Source organism: Solea senegalensis, linkage group LG12 (genome assembly GCF_019176455.1).
Source record: "Solea senegalensis isolate Sse05_10M linkage group LG12, IFAPA_SoseM_1, whole genome shotgun sequence".
NCBI classification, from domain to species: domain Eukaryota; kingdom Metazoa; phylum Chordata; class Actinopteri; order Pleuronectiformes; family Soleidae; genus Solea; species Solea senegalensis.
The window spans coordinates 15,976,150-15,994,865 of record NC_058032.1 but is presented as its reverse complement, the minus strand read 5'-3'; the positions used below and the strand labels follow the sequence as shown (position 1 = coordinate 15,994,865).

General features: G+C 38.3%; 1 protein-coding gene across 5 annotated transcripts in view; it reads left to right on the top strand.

Annotated features, from left to right (window-relative positions):
• The window catches only part of mtus1a (microtubule associated tumor suppressor 1a), a 30,611-nt gene that overhangs the window by 10,356 nt on the left and 1,539 nt on the right, over positions 1-18,716 (top strand). For 2 of the 5 annotated variants that reach the window (XM_044039471.1, XM_044039470.1), the window contains exons 5-15: positions 1,549-1,584; positions 1,951-2,043; positions 2,534-2,653; positions 6,941-7,146; positions 13,179-13,245; positions 16,475-16,686; positions 16,860-16,965; positions 17,194-17,267; positions 17,366-17,461; positions 18,126-18,242; positions 18,375-18,472. In XM_044039471.1, the coding sequence (XP_043895406.1) occupies positions 1,549-1,584; positions 1,951-2,043; positions 2,534-2,653; positions 6,941-7,146; positions 13,179-13,245; positions 16,475-16,686; positions 16,860-16,965; positions 17,194-17,267; positions 17,366-17,461; positions 18,126-18,242; positions 18,375-18,472 (1,225 nt within the window). Of the gene's footprint in view, positions 1-1,548; positions 1,585-1,950; positions 2,044-2,533; positions 2,654-3,450; positions 4,087-6,940; positions 7,147-11,477; positions 11,704-13,178; positions 13,246-16,474; positions 16,687-16,859; positions 16,966-17,193; positions 17,268-17,365; positions 17,462-18,125; positions 18,243-18,374; positions 18,473-18,716 lie in introns of those variants that run through there. The other 3 variants (XM_044039472.1, XM_044039473.1, XM_044039475.1) reach the window with 3 other exon arrangements.

Genomic DNA, 18,716 nt, shown 5'->3' with positions numbered 1-18,716 from the left:
AACAACAAAGCTGGTGGTGCCCTGACAAATTCTGTGATTACTGCCATTTGGATTGAAAGTTGGTCCCTGTATATTAGCAAACTTTCAATGAGTTTAACTCGTACATGTGTATGTAATGCTCAAGCATGTCTTGAATAAACTTGGAATAATTGACCTTTGTCATGAAAACATGAAAAAACAGTAGGACAAACACAGGTTATACCAGTAACATTAATTAGGCTTCCACGGGTTTAAAAGAGCCAGAGCCGTACTATTGTTCAAGTGTAAGGATAGGTCACATTACATACTTGACACTTTACCTGTAGAAGCTATTATTTTTTTCTGAAAATGTTTATTAGCAATACTAAACACTTTTGCACAGTACTACTGTATAATCTATTAAAAAATGATTTATCCTTTTGTAGTCAAAGGATTTGGACCTCCGTTTAGACCTGTAGATGTCACTAATTCTTACAGTGTGGTCCTTTACATCTGAAGCTCTAGTAAGAAGAATTTGATAAATTAAATATTTTTTTATTCTGTGTTCCTGGTGAGCTTTTTTGCCTTTTTAATTAGATTTCTGTAGTGTGATTTGACTTTTTATTTGTATGTACTATATAGTTTAATTGAAACGGACAATGCAAATTATCATAGTACAGCTCTATATATATATACATGATATATACATGATGTAGTAACTGAAGGTTTGCATATAGAGATAATGGTTATTGCTCGTTTCCAACTCCGGTGCCTAGTTAGGCCTTTGTAGAAAAAAGAAAATAAATTACAAACAACCTTAACAATGGTAAAAAAAAAAGAATTTTGAATATATAAATCCACCTTACAGTTGAAGAACTGGCAGTGTTACACATGGATATAGCACACAGTTATGGAACACTGAAAATGACTTTCTGTTTTTCCTTTAGCATACTCTCCAGTATGTAATTTCAGTTTGTAGTGTGTTCAACATTTGCGAGCCTTTCATTAAAAAAGTCTGACTGCCCCATGGAAGTGTTCCATCGTGTGATTTTGCGGTTGCCACTTGCTATGCCCCTGGTAATCTTTCTTGCATAGACAATGTGGTGCCAGGGTTTGTAAGTATTTAAAACCCAATTTGAGGGATGCCATTATTGTCTTGATATATTAAGATAAACCGTACTGATAGACAGTTGACAGATTCCCAGCATCCTCAAGGCAGGTTCATGATTGGCTGAGAAGACCTATTTTCCAAACTGGGGGTTGTCTGGTTGTCAAGGCAACGGGTTCAATTCCACTCTAGTTCACACATAGCATTGCCTGGAGGAAAAGGAGCAGACAATCACTACAACCAATATCGTCTGAGGTGGATAAAGGGAGCATATTTTTTATTATTATTATTATTGTTTTTGCATTGAAAAATGATGGCTGATTATACAGGTCTCAGAAGTTGCACTTGGACTGAATTTCCAGCGCATGTTTTGAACAACTCCTCTTTAATGGCACAGGGCAGTGCAGCATCCAACTGTGATCTTACTCTCATGACATGTCTGCTCATTGGGTCCTATCGCTTTTGTATCCTCCCTTTGTTAGCTGCATTTGATGGAAAAGATGGAAAGCTTTGGAGAAGTAAGTGAAAATGGAGGTGGAATTTTACCAGATTTTCCATTTTTCCATGTGAGTGTTTGATAGCTTATGGAAGCTCATTCTTAAATTTGTATTTTGTTGTGCTTAATTTTGTCATGAAAAATCCTTGCTCCTTTTCAATAATGCTTACCTTTTGTTAATATGAATGTAATACAAATAGAATATAATACAGTTGAATAAGCTTTGTTGCTCTAGAAGTTGAGTGTTAATATCTAAAATAATCCTCCTTTTATATACATGGACAACGTGATTTGCATACCAATCACTAGTGGTGTCCTTGATAACGTCAGCACTCCATTGAAACGCCTAGAAATGATTTAGCCAGCATGTCTCTGCTTCCTCCAACAGTATCTGGGGGAACGCCATACAAACAAACCCAATTAAAATCTGTTTTGCTGAAAGCAAGGCTCCTCTCAGCACCTGGAAGAAGCACAGAGAAATGTGAGAGACTACACACACACTCACACACAGACATGTATGTTTTAATGAATTCAGACTTGGTATGTTTCTTAGATCATCACCTGTATAAGATTGTCACGCAGCTAAGATTTGATCAAATTTAAGTTTCCTTTTTTTGAACTGCCATGACTATGACTGAACATATACTGATTTGTATCTTGATTCAATTCCACAAACCATGATACCATGATCAGTTCAATCTCTTAAATGATCAAACCCACCCAAAACCCTCAAAGACAAAAAGCTATTGTTACTTATCTGTTGTTGTGGTAAGCTCATTTGATTGGGTCTGTTTGGTCCTGATTTATACTTTGGTATTTTAATGATGTGTTTGATCAAACCTTCTGAATGATTTCAGACTTAAAAGCGGTCTGAGGCTCTGCATTTTTGGTCAGTTGGCAGTGTTCCTGCTAAATAATGGGTCATGTTAACTCTGGTCTCTTTTCTGTTCTGGATCTTCTGCTTGTAACAGCTTTGACCACAGGATGCAAGTCTGCTGCTCCAACCAGCAAAAGAGCTACAAATTCTTCCTCCACTCCTCTGAAAAGATCCGCTTCTGCTAGACTTTTACGACCAACTTCTGGCGGACTTGGTAAGATTTTTCTCTTTGTTTCAACGATTTGCGTTTCTACTGAAATTTTATCCATTTTAATTGCTTCCTGTATTGCCCACTAAAATAAATGTTCATACTGTATGACCAAGTGCATTGGCTTGGTGAGAAGTGATGAGCAAGCAGTGGGGAAAAAAAAATAGATATTGAGTGTTGGTAATTGAGATGAATTTTTAGTGCTGAATGGTTTCCATATTTCTCTTTTTGAACGCATCCATGTAATTACTGTAACTAATGAACTGACATTGGTTCTTACATGGTAAAACAAAAACTCCTAATAATTTAACAGTTTCAAAAATTGTCATTGTGAGGAAAAACCACGGCCAAACAAGTCCATAAAACATTTTCTGCGCCACAAAGTAAGCTTGAATTGGATGTGGCTCCAATAAGCAAATTTAACATTTCAATCATCTCGTATCTAGAGAGTAGTGGCTAATTTATCAAAATGAGAGAAATGAACCATTCGTTTGTCAGGTAGGTATGAGGAATGGTGAGCAGACCTGTATCGTGGACCATTGATAGAGGCACTGTTAACTGAGGAGGAATATTTTGTAATCTTAGACTCTTGGCCTAAGCTGCATTTTACTTATTTTGAGTTTTGTATTAGATACAGTTCATACTCATAGGTGAGGACTGATCTTCATAGAGGTTTGAAAACACTGTCATTCAGACAGTACCTTGCCATGGGCACTGCTCATCTGCTTCCATCACACTACTACTGTGGCACAGTGAAAGGGTGAATAAAAGAGTGTAGGGCTTTATTAAATTCTCATTGGCTGTAATTATTCAGTTTGCTCCTCCCACGCCTTTCTCTCCCCCATCCCCCTCTGCTCTCTTCCTTGCATCTTGGCTCTGTTACTGCACTGCCACCATCAAGCTTGGAGATGCTGTTTTGCTGTGCTCTAAGATTGATTTGTTTAGTGAATAGTTGAAGCCTTGCTTTACCAAGTGGATAACAGGATTTTTACTTTTTCCCTGTTGGGCTTTTCCACAAGTGCCTGGTCAGCCTTTAACCCACTCAGTGTATTCCAGCCTTAACAGCTTGGAAATAAATTCTGAGTTGGAAGACTTGCCATGCCTTCACTTTTTCATGGCTCACTGAATGGAGTAACTCTTGCTGCTTTTTATTGATTTATGTAATTTTGTCTTGCTTTCACCAAAGGCAGGATACAATAAGGCACAACATGGCAAGTGATTCATAGCCAGCATCCAGCTCCTGTATTCAGGCACTGATAACCGTGGTTATTAGATTATTCTTCAGTAAAAACCGTAACTGTTGTGTTTTGTTTTTGAGATGTTATGGTCTCCGAAGCTCTCCCTGTCAAACATCCATGTGCGTCTGACTGCTAAGGGTTTAATCCGAAACATTCAGCTGCTGTCAGGATGCAAGAAGTATACTTTGGTTTTCCAAGCAGGTCTGTAATTTCTGTGTCAAATATTTCTCATGGCATTGTTGTTTTGGCTCAACCATGTTCATTCCAAGACTATCTGTGTTTGCATTTCAAGTAGACCTGTGAACCTAGCTAGTTTCTATTTTTAGTATGGCTGGTTTGCAAGGCAGGAGGTTCATCTTTCATTTACCTACATTTACAAAACCTCAGGCAGAAGTTTCTAGGAGACAAATTATGAATTAAGAAACACTATTTAAACAAACATTTTAATTCAATAGCTTTTTACATTTGAGTCTGATTTTAAATTTGTAGAACCTTTTTTTTTTTATATACAACTGTATGCACTTGCTCTCCTGCTTACTGGATCCCCCAGTACTCCTGTTTCACCCTGAGAAGTTCCAAGTTTATTTTGGTTCTTGGTCTCTAGTTTAGACCAGTTTGTTGTGATTGCTGAACAATATTGCAGAAATACAGTAACTTAATTTTGTAAAGTAATTTTTCTCTTTTTTTTTTTTTGCGATTCCAACTAATTATGTTAACTTTATAAGCATTTTATGACATAAATAATGAACTCAAATTACCTTTTACACATTAAAACAAAAACCATTAATAAATGTCAGTTCATGAATGTGAGTTTATAAATAAAGTTCATTAATCAGTAGAAAACAAATGTCTTGAGAATACTCCTTGAGAGTGGTTTTGGTTCTAAATCACCCAAGCACCAAAACAAATGCATGATTGTGAGTGGCGTCATCACCCATCATGCTTTGTGCCGTGTTGTGACATCTCCTCACAGTAGCAGAGATCTGTGCCGAGGTGTCACTAAATCGTGTTGTGTACAAGTTGAGTTGGTGTGACATGATTCCGTTGGCCTGGAAGGAAGAATAAAATAAAAGTTGGCAACGTATGTCATCTACTCTATTCAGATATTGTGGTGAAAATAGCAGCAGGTCATCAGTTCCTAAGAATGTCAGTCAAATTGAGAGATGGATGTGCTCGTATCATGTCACATAATGTTTAATTTATTTGCCAAAAAGCCACATTATATTTGTGTGTCAGAGGAAGTGATACAGATACATACAAATACAAGATTCACTATGTAACCTCAACTCTGACATTGGACTCCATTGATTTGAAATAATAAGGTCTAGAATCCATCATCCTATTCAACTGCATTTTATATTATTTAAAATAAGAGGAAGCAAGAATTCTGTAAGGTCACCTGCCTCTGCAGAGACATGACAGCTGAAGTCAGTTGTGCAGCCTGTTGTCTTTTTTTGTTCAGGCATGTTTGTGGTACATTCTGGCTTTAACTGTGTTTTTGTGGTCTATGCACAACCAGCAGAGGGCACCCTAATTTAAAGAAACCGTTTAAAGTAGGTTGATCCCTCCTAAATGCAGTGTTAGGAAAATTATAGAAAAATGATTTGGCTGTGTGTAATTTTTCCCCTCATGTGTTCATCTAAGTCAGATACTTTCAATTTCATTTGGTAAATTCTACTTATGGTTTTGCAATGATTTTTTTCTTGATTTTTTTTAACTGACTAAATTTAACCAATAAAATTCTCAACTTTGTATTCAATACTGCTGTAGTCGGTCTTCCTTATGTGGTCACTAGTACCATCCATCTAGTGCCATTACAAAATTAATATTGTGTTTGTTTAAAAGGCTGTGCCTGCCTTCTGTGCTGAGCTGTTTATTTTGTCATTGAAAAACAGTGTACCGCAGCAAACCACTTAGATATAGACCAGTGCAGGTTCAAGTTTGTGTGTGCTGGGACTATTCAAACAAGAAAATATGTAATAGTTTCAGTCTTGTGAGATGTATCACCAATGATCACTTAGATGGCCTTTATTTGTATTTATACTCTCCACATTCTTGTGTTGCTCTAATCAAACTATTATGCAGACAACTGTTCACTCAGCAGCTTGAGCCTCAGTGAGAAGACATTGTAGTACATGCAGTGTTATGTTTCTCTCATGCTGGTGTTATTCTGGGATGTTATGATCCTTTCAGTTGATGTCCTGCTTAGTGACTCTAAATTTAACTTGATTATGCTCCAGGTTTTGCAGTTCATAAAGGACATGATTACAAACACTTCATGGACAGGAGTGCAAACTGTCTCAGTGTTTTGGGTGCACACTTGTGTTTATTAAAATTCTGTTGCAGTTATCAATGTCCTTTTTTGTTGTTTACTCGTCTTAAGTTGATCTAACGGCTGTAATGTAAAGCAGCAGACAACATTGTATGAATGTCTATCCACATGTGCCTTTGGTGATATATATTCAGCTCATTAAAGCTGGTATGTCTGATATAGCCTCACCACTGTGATGCATACTAGTCACTACACAAAAAAATTAGATTTATAAACGGTAATTTAATTTGTCTCCAATATAACTGCCTGTGGCAGTGAGGTTGGTGTTTCTATTTAATAGTGTTACAGCATTGTGAGTGGCAGAGTAAACATGTTCATTAGTTGGACTGATGTGGCTATTACAGTGGGTGTTATGTACAGTATTTATATATGATGTAAATCAAAACCACAGTAGCATGGCCTTGCTAAAATAATTCTTTTTCCCCTGTATCTGTGGAACATCAAATTACATTAGGATATGGAAAAGTAATTGCATTCAGAGGATCCGTTTTTATATAATAGCTGTCAGAGGGGCAGCACTGGGAATGTTCAGACTGGCTGATGGAACAGAACAGTTCTTGGCTATAACATTCTGTACTTTGACACCTGAGCTTGCTGCTTTATTGACCCTGACGGAATTGTATGGGGTGGGTGGTACTGCCTGTGGACCAGCTGCAGTGCTTATGTCAGAGGATATGATGATGATCAACGTAGTCGCCTCAGTCAATACATGTTCTTTTACAGTGGACAAGACCAAATCCAAGGGCACCTCCCATCAGCAGCAACCATCCCAACCAAACCAGACTCATGGACCTCCAGATGTGGTACCACCAAGTGTCACCAAGGGTGAAAAGAAGGACCAGAGCATCCAGCAGCTTATGAGACTTCTCACAGCCAGTAACTGCAGATTTGAGGCACTCACCATCGTCTTGCAGCAAACATTGATAGAGGTGAGAATACTTTACTGGAGCTGTGAAATTTAACTATAATCTCTTAACTTTTTTCAACATGCACTTTTGAAATTATTTTTTGTAGCAAATTATTAGGGCTGTCAATTAAAACAATCACATAATTGACTCACAGTTGAAGCATACATTTGTAATGTTCTAAATGTATCTTTAAGTTTTTCATACATTTTTCATGCAAATATGTTTATATGCTTGCTATAAATACAGCATAACATGGCAAACTCAAGCCCAGATGTGCATTTCCTTGCTAAAGTTTTTTAGGATTAAGTCTTTTTAACTGATCTACAGTTCGGCATTGTTTGGTTTGATTCTTGTGCCTTTTCCTGTGACGACACTCCTGCCGTGCACTGACCAATCAGTGCACGGCAGTCTGTCGACGTCACGCATAGTATCGGCTCAGCTCACTTGGAACCTCACCTGAGCAAGTACTAAAAAGTACCAGGTACTATCACTAATGGAAAAGCAAAATAATTGTGCCATGCCGAGGCGAGTAGCGCTAGTGGAAACACGCCATTAGTAGTGCCTAGTAATCTATTAACACAAGGTGGCAGCAACAGCAAGCATTTGATTAGAGGTACATTTGCAGAAGTGAAATTTGCCACAGTCATTAACTGCACTGTGTAGCTGCTCCTCTAAACTCAACACACTGTAGTCTCTGAATTACTCACACTAGCTCTCATGTGCTTGTGCTCAGTTTTGTTTGTTTTCTTGAGTGGAGAGTTGCCCTCTGGCATAATTATGTCTGACAGAGAAATGTCCTGTGTGGTGATTCATTTTTGTATTTGGAGACATTACACAGACATCATAAATAATTCCTGTTGTCATCCACTGATCTGAAATAATCAGAGGATCAGTTAATGCTTCATCTGAAAAGACCTGTGTAATCTCACGGTGTCCAATCATACATCCTCGACTCTAATTTTTATAATTTCATAGATTCACTTGACTTTGTTGAAGGTTTGTGTTTTAGATCTGAAAGTGGTGCCATGTGACTGGCTTCCAGAAATCAGATGACTCATAGGACTGTTTTTCTTACATTACATTAACAGGCTCATCCTATCAGCAATGCTACACCCTACCCACCCCTTAAACTATAGCATATTAATCACAAACTTAAATTGCACTGGCTTAATGTAATTGGTATTGGTGTGTGTATGTGTATATATGTATATGTGTATATGTATATACATACATATGTATGTATATGTGTGTGTGTATATATATGTATGTGTATATATGTATATGTATGTATGTATATGTATATGTATGTGTGTATATATATATATATATATATATATATACACACACACACACACTCACACACACACACATCTATCTGAGAACCTAGAGGAAAAAGATCAGGTACTCCAGGGCCCAATATGAGTATATAAAATGCTACTTTGCTACTAGCTATTTCAGTCCCTCAGGCTAACTTTAGAAATGTCCTTGTCAGATATTTTCATTCCTTACTGTGTTGTCAGTCTGTAATAAAAGATGACTGAGTGCAACAACTTAAGTTTACCATCCACATATAAATGAATCTTTTTTGAATGTCTCATTGTGTATGTAGGTATGGACCATGACTGGTTGAATTACAATATTTTCTCTTTCTTAAATTGTATTTGTAAATAGTATTGTCACATTCAGTGGCACAGGGATACACCAAGATATACCAAGAGTTGTTTTGTTTTTTAGAGCCAAGTTTACCAATCTTTGCAACCCCTGAGAATTTTTTTAAACTTTTTAGAATCTTCATGAGGCCCACCTGCAGTACCTCCAAGTCCCAACAGAGGGCCACAACTTAGCCCCCGGGAAGCACTTCTCTAGAGGCAATTAGAAACAGGCCATTATTTATTTACAATGCCTTGACTGGACCTCATTTAACAATGTCACTGTACACATATATGACATTATAGAAACAAGTGCAGACATATTAGATGTGTAGGTCATGGTAGATGGGTGGTACAGAGGAAACATAGCAGTTTTATTATTTCGATAGTTACTCTAGCTGCAAAGTTTTTGGCTTGATATCTTAAAATAGCTTGGTACATCATACAGTTTAAGTGTTTGTGGTGGGTCCCCTGTTGTGAATCTTAGGGTTTATTAATTTGTCATCGGGGAATCAGGTAGCCTGTGACATTTATCATTGTATTCCACTGTATTCCAGAGCTCTCTGCACCTTTGAACTATAAAGAAAGTTAAACCAATGCCTCTCTTAGTTGTGATACAGAAATGTATTCACAGGTTCATATCCTTTGGCCTAGATTACAGCAGCTTCCTTTTCTCCGAGTTTTACACCAGACAGATCTCCCCGTGACACTGTTCTGGATAGCTCTAGTTGGGAAAGAGTTCACATCAGTCCAATTTAAGCTTTGGTGAGCTTCAGTGAATTTTGTTGTTCCTTAATGTCTCCTGCTAGGTGCACTGTCCACAAAAATGAAAATTATATTATTCTGATTATGCACCCAAATGTCTAACTTGTGTTGATACTTTTTGTTTAAGGGGCCAACTTGGGATCTTTTTGCCTTTTTGTAAATGTGTTTCCTTTTAGTTCCTTATTCTAGGCAACAGGGAAAGTCAACAGGGACCTGTTTTGTGAGTGTAATGAATGATAAAGGGAAATAACAAATGGATATATGCAGTCCTACATATCACAGCTGGAGGAAATGTTTGTTAATGTGTCTGGTGCTGGTAGATGTAATGTGACAGAAACAGTGTGTGTGTTTGTGTGATCTCTAGTCACTGATGTTTGACTCATGTCCCTTTGTTTGGCTGGCAGTGTTGTGAAACTGATTGCATCAACAGACTATGAAAAACTCAGCATGTTTGTTCCATTTTGATGTCTCGGACCCACTGACTCAACATTATTTTTGCTATTTCTCACCCTTTGCCGGGAAACATTTCTACTGCACAGTACCCTCATTATATGAGACACGGTTAATATGTTAATTACAATACATGTGTTTCAATACACAAAATGTTCATGTTTGAGTGAGAAGGGCAATGGTAGTGATGTCAGTGGCCACTCATGACACCAAGAATAGATGTTGAAGTCACCATCATAGTGTGAGAATGTCACAGCTGTTGACATGATATGGTTATGAACTGCAGCCAAACACAAAGTGAGGGTTTCTTATCTGTTTGGATAAAGGCGCACAATCTTTTCTCACAGAAACAATGCTGTGAAACATCTACAGTATAGAAATGCACAAACAATTTTTTAATAACCAGAAAGACAGATTTACTGTCTAATAGTGTGCTACTGGCTTACTAATATTCACAACATCTCCAGAAAACTGCAACCTGATCAGAAGCAATTAGTCATTGATCTTAGTCTGCTATCAAGTGCTCTTCTCCACATTACACGATACTATAATATACACAGGGGAACAGCAAAAGCATGCACACAGAGGTCTATTGGTATGACAGCTGACTCGTAATGGACAGTTTGTGCATGGAAATGTTTTAATAGATGCCTATAATCAGTTTTGTTTAAGTCCGCTTAAGCAAGTGTTTTTAGTATTAATACAAAATTTAACTGACAGAGAGAGCCAACGGGAGGTCTGTCACCAATACCAGAAAATGGTTTTCTGCCATTTTAATGATCGTTTGTGAAAGAAGAAGAATTTATTCCTGTGATTGATCAGTTTACCTGTGGATGGAGAGCTGTTGCTCTGACAACTTGGCATGATCCACAAGTGTCAAGTTGACTTTAATGTAACCAAAGATGATCCCAGCTTGAATATGCTACACGGTTCACCTTAAGTGACAGAGATCAATTTCGTTTATATACCATCCTGTATTTATTTTTGGACAGCTATTAACTTCTCCTGAATCATTCTGTTTAACGATTACCAGTTGCATATTAGTGAACAAGTGGTTTATTATTTTCACCTATCGTATATGTTGACTGTCAATCTTACTCGCACAGAAGAAGGAAATTCGATCCCTAACAGCAGTCTGTGTTGAAATGGAGAGATAGTTCCATGCCGGCTTCTAGCCCTGCATCAGATTGTATGGAGCAAAGGGGTGAGGGGACGATGTAGATAAGGGTGAGTGGAGGGGGATGGTGGTAATGAAATCTCTTCATGTATCCCCCTGGGAAGGTCACTGCACAGCATAAGTCCCACTCCATGAGTCTGCTGTCTGACAGGTCTGTGCAATTTATCTGCGTGCTCTCCTCTTCCACTGCTGCCTTAAAGTGACATTGCCTCACTGGAGAGGTGGCTGTTCAAATGCGCACTGAAGCTTGCCCCTCCAGTGCTTGTTTAGGTGAAATACGGTAATGCACTCTGCAGTCACTCAGCACAGCCAGGAAAACGGCTTCTCATTCCTGCCTCAGATGTTGTCAGAGCAGTCTGTGAGGAGGTGTGTGCGTGTGTGGAGGTGGTGCATCCACCTTGACCACTGCTTGTCCTGGAGTACTGAGTCTCTATAGCTGGAGAGGGAGGCTGTTTCACCCAAGCCTCAGCCAGATGCTGAATCATGGGCTGTTCTGGCAGCAGAGCGTGCCTTAGTGCTCCATGCGCTGCAGAGAGGGTAACTGGCTTCTACACTGTTATATTCTGCAGTGACTTGAGATGCACATCTGGTGACAAGTAGGACATTGTGTAATATATTTTCTTTTGTAAACTGAATAGTGTATGGTGTTTCACTTTTGTGTGGTTGTTTTATTTTTTGTTTATAATTTGAATGTTACATGCTATAGTGTATGATGTATGTTGAGTATGATATTGTAGGTGTGAATGAGTGTAGTTCGAAGAAAGGTGCTAGACCAGAATGAAACAATTTCTAGAAAGACTATGCATCAGTGTCAAGTCTAGCAAGAGCACTGCAGCCTCTTGTTTATTACAAAAATGAGACAGTAAAGAGATTTGGCGACCAGAATGTATGTGGTGTAACTGAAAACAGGAGTTGAATGTCAAGTTTTCCTTTTAATTCGATTCTCCTTATCCCTCCTAATGTTTTCTTTGCTAGCTGCTGCTTTGCCTTCAGAGTATTTACACAATATGATAGTTGGAAAACTGGAATTAAGTAATGAATATTTGTTCAGGGTGTTTCTCAAACTTCCAATTACATACTGCTGTAATGTTGACTGATGATTGGGGTATGAAAAAAACTAATATTTAAAAAAAAAAAGAATTATGTACGAATAAAATCTACAGATACTACAAATAATTAGGGAAGGTAAGGTTGTTGTTTTCTGGTATGACATATGTCAAATTCATAGGAAACATCTGACTGTAGGTTTGCTGACTTGCTTTGGGCCATATCATAAACCAGTCGCACAATTGTCATTCCATTGTATCTGTAATCTGCAGAAAAATGTCTTTTCTTACTCACTGGCAGTCTGCCAAGATGTAAGCACTCCTGGCTTTGAAAGAGAATAGGATATTGGTCTTTTGCATATTTTGCCTATACAACACGCACATGATTAATTAAGAGACTAATGACAACCCTTTTTACCATGCACTGTGTGCCAGTGACCTATTGTCTGCCATTAGCTTAACAAATCTGGATTTTGACACACCCTAGTAAAAAGTTAATTAGGTTTTAGTTTGATTAACTACATAAATTCATTATTTGAAGAGAAAAGGCTCGAGGGATCTCTTAGGTTTTCAGGGACATTAGGAATGTTTGACTGGTAAATGCAAAAGTTGTTTGTCTGGTCATTTTACTCAAATTTACTAGACAAATTTTAGTAGACACTTTTTAAAAGTTCCTAGTTTTCGATTTTTACTGATACTGTATAGTGGGATTTTTTTTTTACACCTTCTGTGTGGCTTAAAACACCTGTGGGAGAGATTTTTTTCCCTCACCATCAATGAATACCACGTGAGGGAATGACTATTGGAAGAGCAGTGTTGGTCTCACCAGTATAACAGAGTGGACATGGAACACCAGAGATGTGCTTGGAGGCCTGTGGTGTAACATCACTTTATCAAAGTCTTTGGGGGTTATGTCTTTTAATTTGTCCCCCATCTGTTTATGACATTTTACATTTTTTACTGCAGCGAGATGAAGCCACGCGACAATGCAGGGAGCTGTCCCAGGAGCTGGTCAGCCTTCGGGGAGATCTGGGTAAGTAAGGTCACCTTCGTCTCACACTGGTTTTCTTTACAGTGGTTATCACCCAAGTACAAACTCCTGGCTGACGATTTGAGTCAAATGTTTCTTTCATGGTTTTGTCTTTGAGAATTATTCTGTTTGAACATTGTGGATTTCACTACTATAGACTAGTGTTTCCAAAACTTTGTTTATGGAGACCCACTTTTTGAAGATGGCAGAAGTATTGTGATCAAAATCATGAGAAGAGTAGATTTGTGCATAGTGTAGAGACTATTTTACAGTCTGAAAAAATCTAAAATAATTCCGAATTGTATACAAATATTTGGAAGAGATGATTGATAAATTAATTACAACTTAACTTTATGTATGTCATTTAAAGCATATACCTGTACATCTAAACTGAAAGGTTGCAAAAATGTTTGAGGACCCAAAAAATTGTCTCGTGACACATCTGTGGGTCGCAAACCACAGGGAATCAATACTGTAGACAGTTAGGGAAAGAAAGTTTATCTGTTGGTCTTTTTGTCACTTATATCTGGCTTTGTGCTTGATGCACATATTTTTCATTCATTGCTTTATTGGTAACTCTTATAATAAAAATATTTATTTTATTGATTGAGTGTTCACCAAAACAATGGACAAAATGATTTAATAATGCAAAAAACGAAATCCTTGACAAAATATAGAAACAGTAACATCAAATAAAAAGACAACAGTCGAGAGGTAAAATTGGCAGCCAGCTAAGTAAACCTCCTGCAAGAAACCAGACACTATTTAATCCGATAAAATGTGAATAAGCTAGTGTGTTTTAAAGCGGAACTTAAAAGAAGACACTGACTCAGACAGCCGTATTTCCTCAGACAGGTCATTCCAGATCCTCACAGCCCTTGTAGCAGAGGCTCTGTCTTCCTTGGTTTTAAACCAGGTATGACAGGAAGGCTGGTGCCAGAGGATCTCAAAATATGTGCAAGTGTATGAGGAATTCAATGGTCTAAAATATAGTTGGGAGCCAGACCATGGAGGGCTTTAAAAAAAATCTGTAAAATCAAAGTAATATCAAATTGGGAGCAATGGAAGGAGGCTAAAAGCAAAGATAAGTGTTTTTCCACAATGAAAATATTCAACTAATATTGAAATCATTAAATTTAAGAAATCTAGATCGATATTCTTGCTTTTCAGTTTGTTTTATTCAATACTAATTAACTAGTCATCACTTTGAAAGATTCAGTGTCTGATTAAATAGAAATGTTGTCAACATAACACTATAAATGTTATCATTTCAATTTGCAGTGTTACTTTGCAGCTGACTCTTGTTTGCTTTTCTTCCTTTTTTCTCTCTTCCTGTTAATTGCTTTGTGTTTGACAGAAAATGAGACATGCACGAGTGTGTGTGTATGTGTGTGTGTGTGTGCGCGCACGCTTGTGTTTTTCTTAATCATTGCTGTGTGAGTGTTGTTGGCCTGTTCCCAAGGGGGTGGCAGGCTGATCTCTGACCCCACACAGGAGGGGCTCCCCCTGGTGGAATGCCACACCACCTGAGGCCTCACAAAGGCTTAGAGATGGTGACCCATGTTTTATGTGAAGCCTAAGTGCTGTCACAGAGGCGCATGTACTCACAAAGGAACTTTCGTTTTTTTCTTAAGCACAGTAGTAATGTGACTCCTCCCCTCACATACAGCCTCGGAACTTCCACATGACTGCTCTTACATGCTGAGCTGGGTTATATCTGCTTTTCAACACATTCTTCTCCTCAGGCAGGCTGCAAAAATAGTGTCCTCAGATGGACCTTTTGTATTTAACGTTTTACTTACAAGTATCAGAATGTCCAGAGGCTTTCTTAGAAGTCTGTTGTTTGTTTCCTCCTCAGACGTATTCCTTCATTCATCTACTACTCATTCAGCAATTAACTCAGGGCTTTGGCCACAGCCAAACATATGATTCAACAACAGTCCTTGGTTATCGTCTTCAAAAATAAAGTTACTCCCCAGGATCCTGTTGGAGCATCTGTATCATGAAATGTCTTCAAATCTCATCGCCCTGCTGACTCTGGGCCAAAGTGCAGCCAACTTTATATCAACTAGACGCTCTTTTTTTGTGGGTGGATTTGGACTAGAAAGGCTCATATGACCAGACTTCTGTTACACATGGTTGTGGAATGTTGAACTCAGTTTGTTGAGCTGTACATGCCAACGTGTGATGGATAGTCCCTATGTTAGCTTGGCCTCTGTTCCTGGATCTGCTACTGTTATTCCACTCTGGGTAAGGTCAATCTTATTGTTGTGCACTCATACTGCAGCTCTGTATGTAACTGTGCAAAGGAAGAGCCGGAAGAGACCAAACATCAACAGGGATTGTCATTTTGACAAATTAGTAAGAATTTTAACTATTTGTCAAACTGTGTTTCTAATTTTTGTCAAGCATTTCTAATGCTGCATGTGGCTGTCATACACATGGGTCTGAACAATACCTTTTATTGTTTCCTGACTATTTGTGAGAGGGATGAATGAGAACATTTACGGATCATTTAAGCTGCAGCATTCCAAAGCTGCATCTGTATTTGGTATAGAATGAACGCAATTGAACTTCAAAGTTTCAAGTCATAAACAGTTGTGGTTTGCTGTGGAACCCTGCATTTGATATCAACTTTTTTCACGGAGAGTCACCTGTTAAACACATGAGTTTCTCGTCTTTCTGACTGTGGACCATCACTTTGTCTTCACGGCTGAGCTGAGGTCCAATGCCAGCTGCTGGGTGTATCTAGTGTTTGTGCAGAGCCATTTTAAGTGGAGGCCTGTTATGGAGTTAGTCACCATCACATACTTCAGAGCAGATATAAACACTTAGGAAATGGTCAGACCAGTTCACAGAACAGAAAGCACAAAAAGATTTAAAAAGAAATTCTGATGATTTTAAGAGATTGTTAACTATGCTACTGCTTACAAAAGGTTGTTAGTACTGTCTTAATTTGTCTATAAATAGCTGTGTTGTAGTTGTTTAAGTGCAGGAGACGCGTCACCTTGAAAAGTTTTCCATGAATTTTTGTAGTGCGTTGTCTCACACATACACATAGACACTTGCTTCAAGAATGACTTTGCTTAACAGATGTTCTTCACTTGACAGATTCCCTACAGAGGTGGCTACTAATATACTTTTTTAAATTCAAAATGCTGTTCTCCACGGCCGGTTACACTCACTTAACACCTTCTAAGATAAAATGATTTATCTTTGTGTTTATTTCCAGTTTCCTACATCAATTCATCTGAGCGTTTGGAGAAAGAGAAGGAGCTGCGTGTTTCTCTGGAGGCTTCTCTGCAGAAACTACAGGAGCAGCACCAGAAAGATGTGTCTGAGCTGGAGCAGAGGCTGCAGGCCTTCTACCAGGCTGAGTGGGACAAGGTCCACCTCACCTACCAAGAGGAGGCAGACAAGTGCAACACTCTCATGCAACAGCAGGTGTGTATGCAGCAAGATATCACATATTCTACATTTATTCATTGCATTGCTATTTTCTATAAGGATCTGAACTGTACAGTTTGTTTACAGCATTTATCATTTAGTTTGGATTTCAACATAAATTCTTCCTGCAAAATATCTAGATGTGAAAGTATATCATCCTATTTCTAAAGATGGGGGAGCTCAGAGCTAATCATGAAGCCTTGAAGCTGGAACTACAGAGCAGCCATGAAGAACAGCTGCAGTGTGTGAAACAGCAGTATGAAGAGTCACTGGAAGGTGAGTGAACAGCATGAACAGTAACTATTCAAAACACAGAACTTTCATCTCAGGAAACGCCTTTATAAGCTTATTAGAAATGGACTTGGCTATAGTTGCTTCACTTATTTTGCCTCGGTTAACAAAGTATGCACATTGTAAACATGTTTTATTGCATTGAAATATGAATGTGATTAGCCTTTTACAGTTTTGCATTTTTTAATGTTTCAACATGTGTATATTTGTTAGAACTCACAAAAGTTCACCATCAGGAGCTGCAGTCTTTGGACAAAATGTTGAAAGATGCAGAATCTTCTCTATTGGTAAATAAAATTTCCTCTTTGTGTAATGAATTGAAATATTCTTGTGATTTGATGACTTAATGTAGAACTTAACAAATTTACCCTGTGTGCAATCACAGGGACAGATTCAGGAGCTGACAATAGAGAACAATGCCCTCATAGAGAAGCTAACAGCAGAGGAGAGGAGGAGGAAGGAGTTGGCTGACAAGAGTCAGGTACTCTTATCTGTGTGCTTATTTTAGCAGAGATCCACTTGGAAACATCTCATGACTCTGAGGGTGTTAAACCCCGAGGTGGGAAAACCATGACACCAGCGATAACCAAGCAGATGGAAGTCAATATGTTTACTTGAAAGACTTCATTCTTAAGTGGTCCATAGTTTTCTATAATGCCAGTCAGCCATTAACCATTCTTTAACAGCCTCTCTGTTCAGGTTGTGTCATTTAATTTTCCCAGAGTGCTTTTGTACAGTGAGGCTGCCACTGCTCATCAGTGTGAAGTGGCTGCCACATGTACTCAGCATTCTGGCCTGAAACAGTGGAGTCATTAACTGCCTCACATTACTCTGCCACTCCGTGTCTGTTATTCATAGATAATTGATAAGCATTAGCAGCAGATAAGCAATATATATTGATCATGTATAGACTATGATTAGTTTAACTGTCTTAATGCAGAACACATCATTTTCATGATAGTAATGAGTCATGTTATGTCCCCTTGAGTCTCAAGCAGTAAAAATCTTGTGTGTGATGCATGGCGCCCTCTGTTGTGTGGTTCTGGATTTAGGGCAGCACGATATTTATGTGGCTAAGTGTATAAATGATTTTGACAGTCATAATAGTTCCTGAACACGTTGACATCACTCATTTGCCCCTGCAGAAGGACTCCCACAGCTTGTACCTGGAGCAGGAGCTGGACAGCCTCAAAGTGGTGCTGGATATCAAAAACAAACAGCTCCACCAGCAGGAGAAAAAGCTGATGGAGATAGAAAAACTGGTGAGACCCAAGGAAGATCAACATTAATTCTGGGCATGAAGACAGTCAAGGATTAATCAGGGAGAATCTGGATTAAAAAAAAAAAAAAAATCAAGTCAGTCATTCTCTTCTCTCTTTTTTTTCCTCTTCCAGATGGAGAAAAATGTGAAGTTGGATGAGAACCTTAAGAAGGTCCAGCAGGAGAATGAGGACCTCAAAGCTCGCATGGAACGACATGCTGCCATGTCAAGGTAAGACTTCATCTCTGAGCTCCTGTGAAGTCATGGAAACTCATCCTCATGCATTTATAGACTTGGTAAACTGCTGGTAAGGTGAATGCTCCTGCGTGACAGTCATTGATTTCCATAAAACAAATCTTCATATTACATATTATATTATTATTCATATTATATGTATTCAGTTCCTGCTGCATTGAATACTCACTAAACCTTCAAAGGTGTACGAATCCATGCCAGAAAATAGTCCCCAACAAAT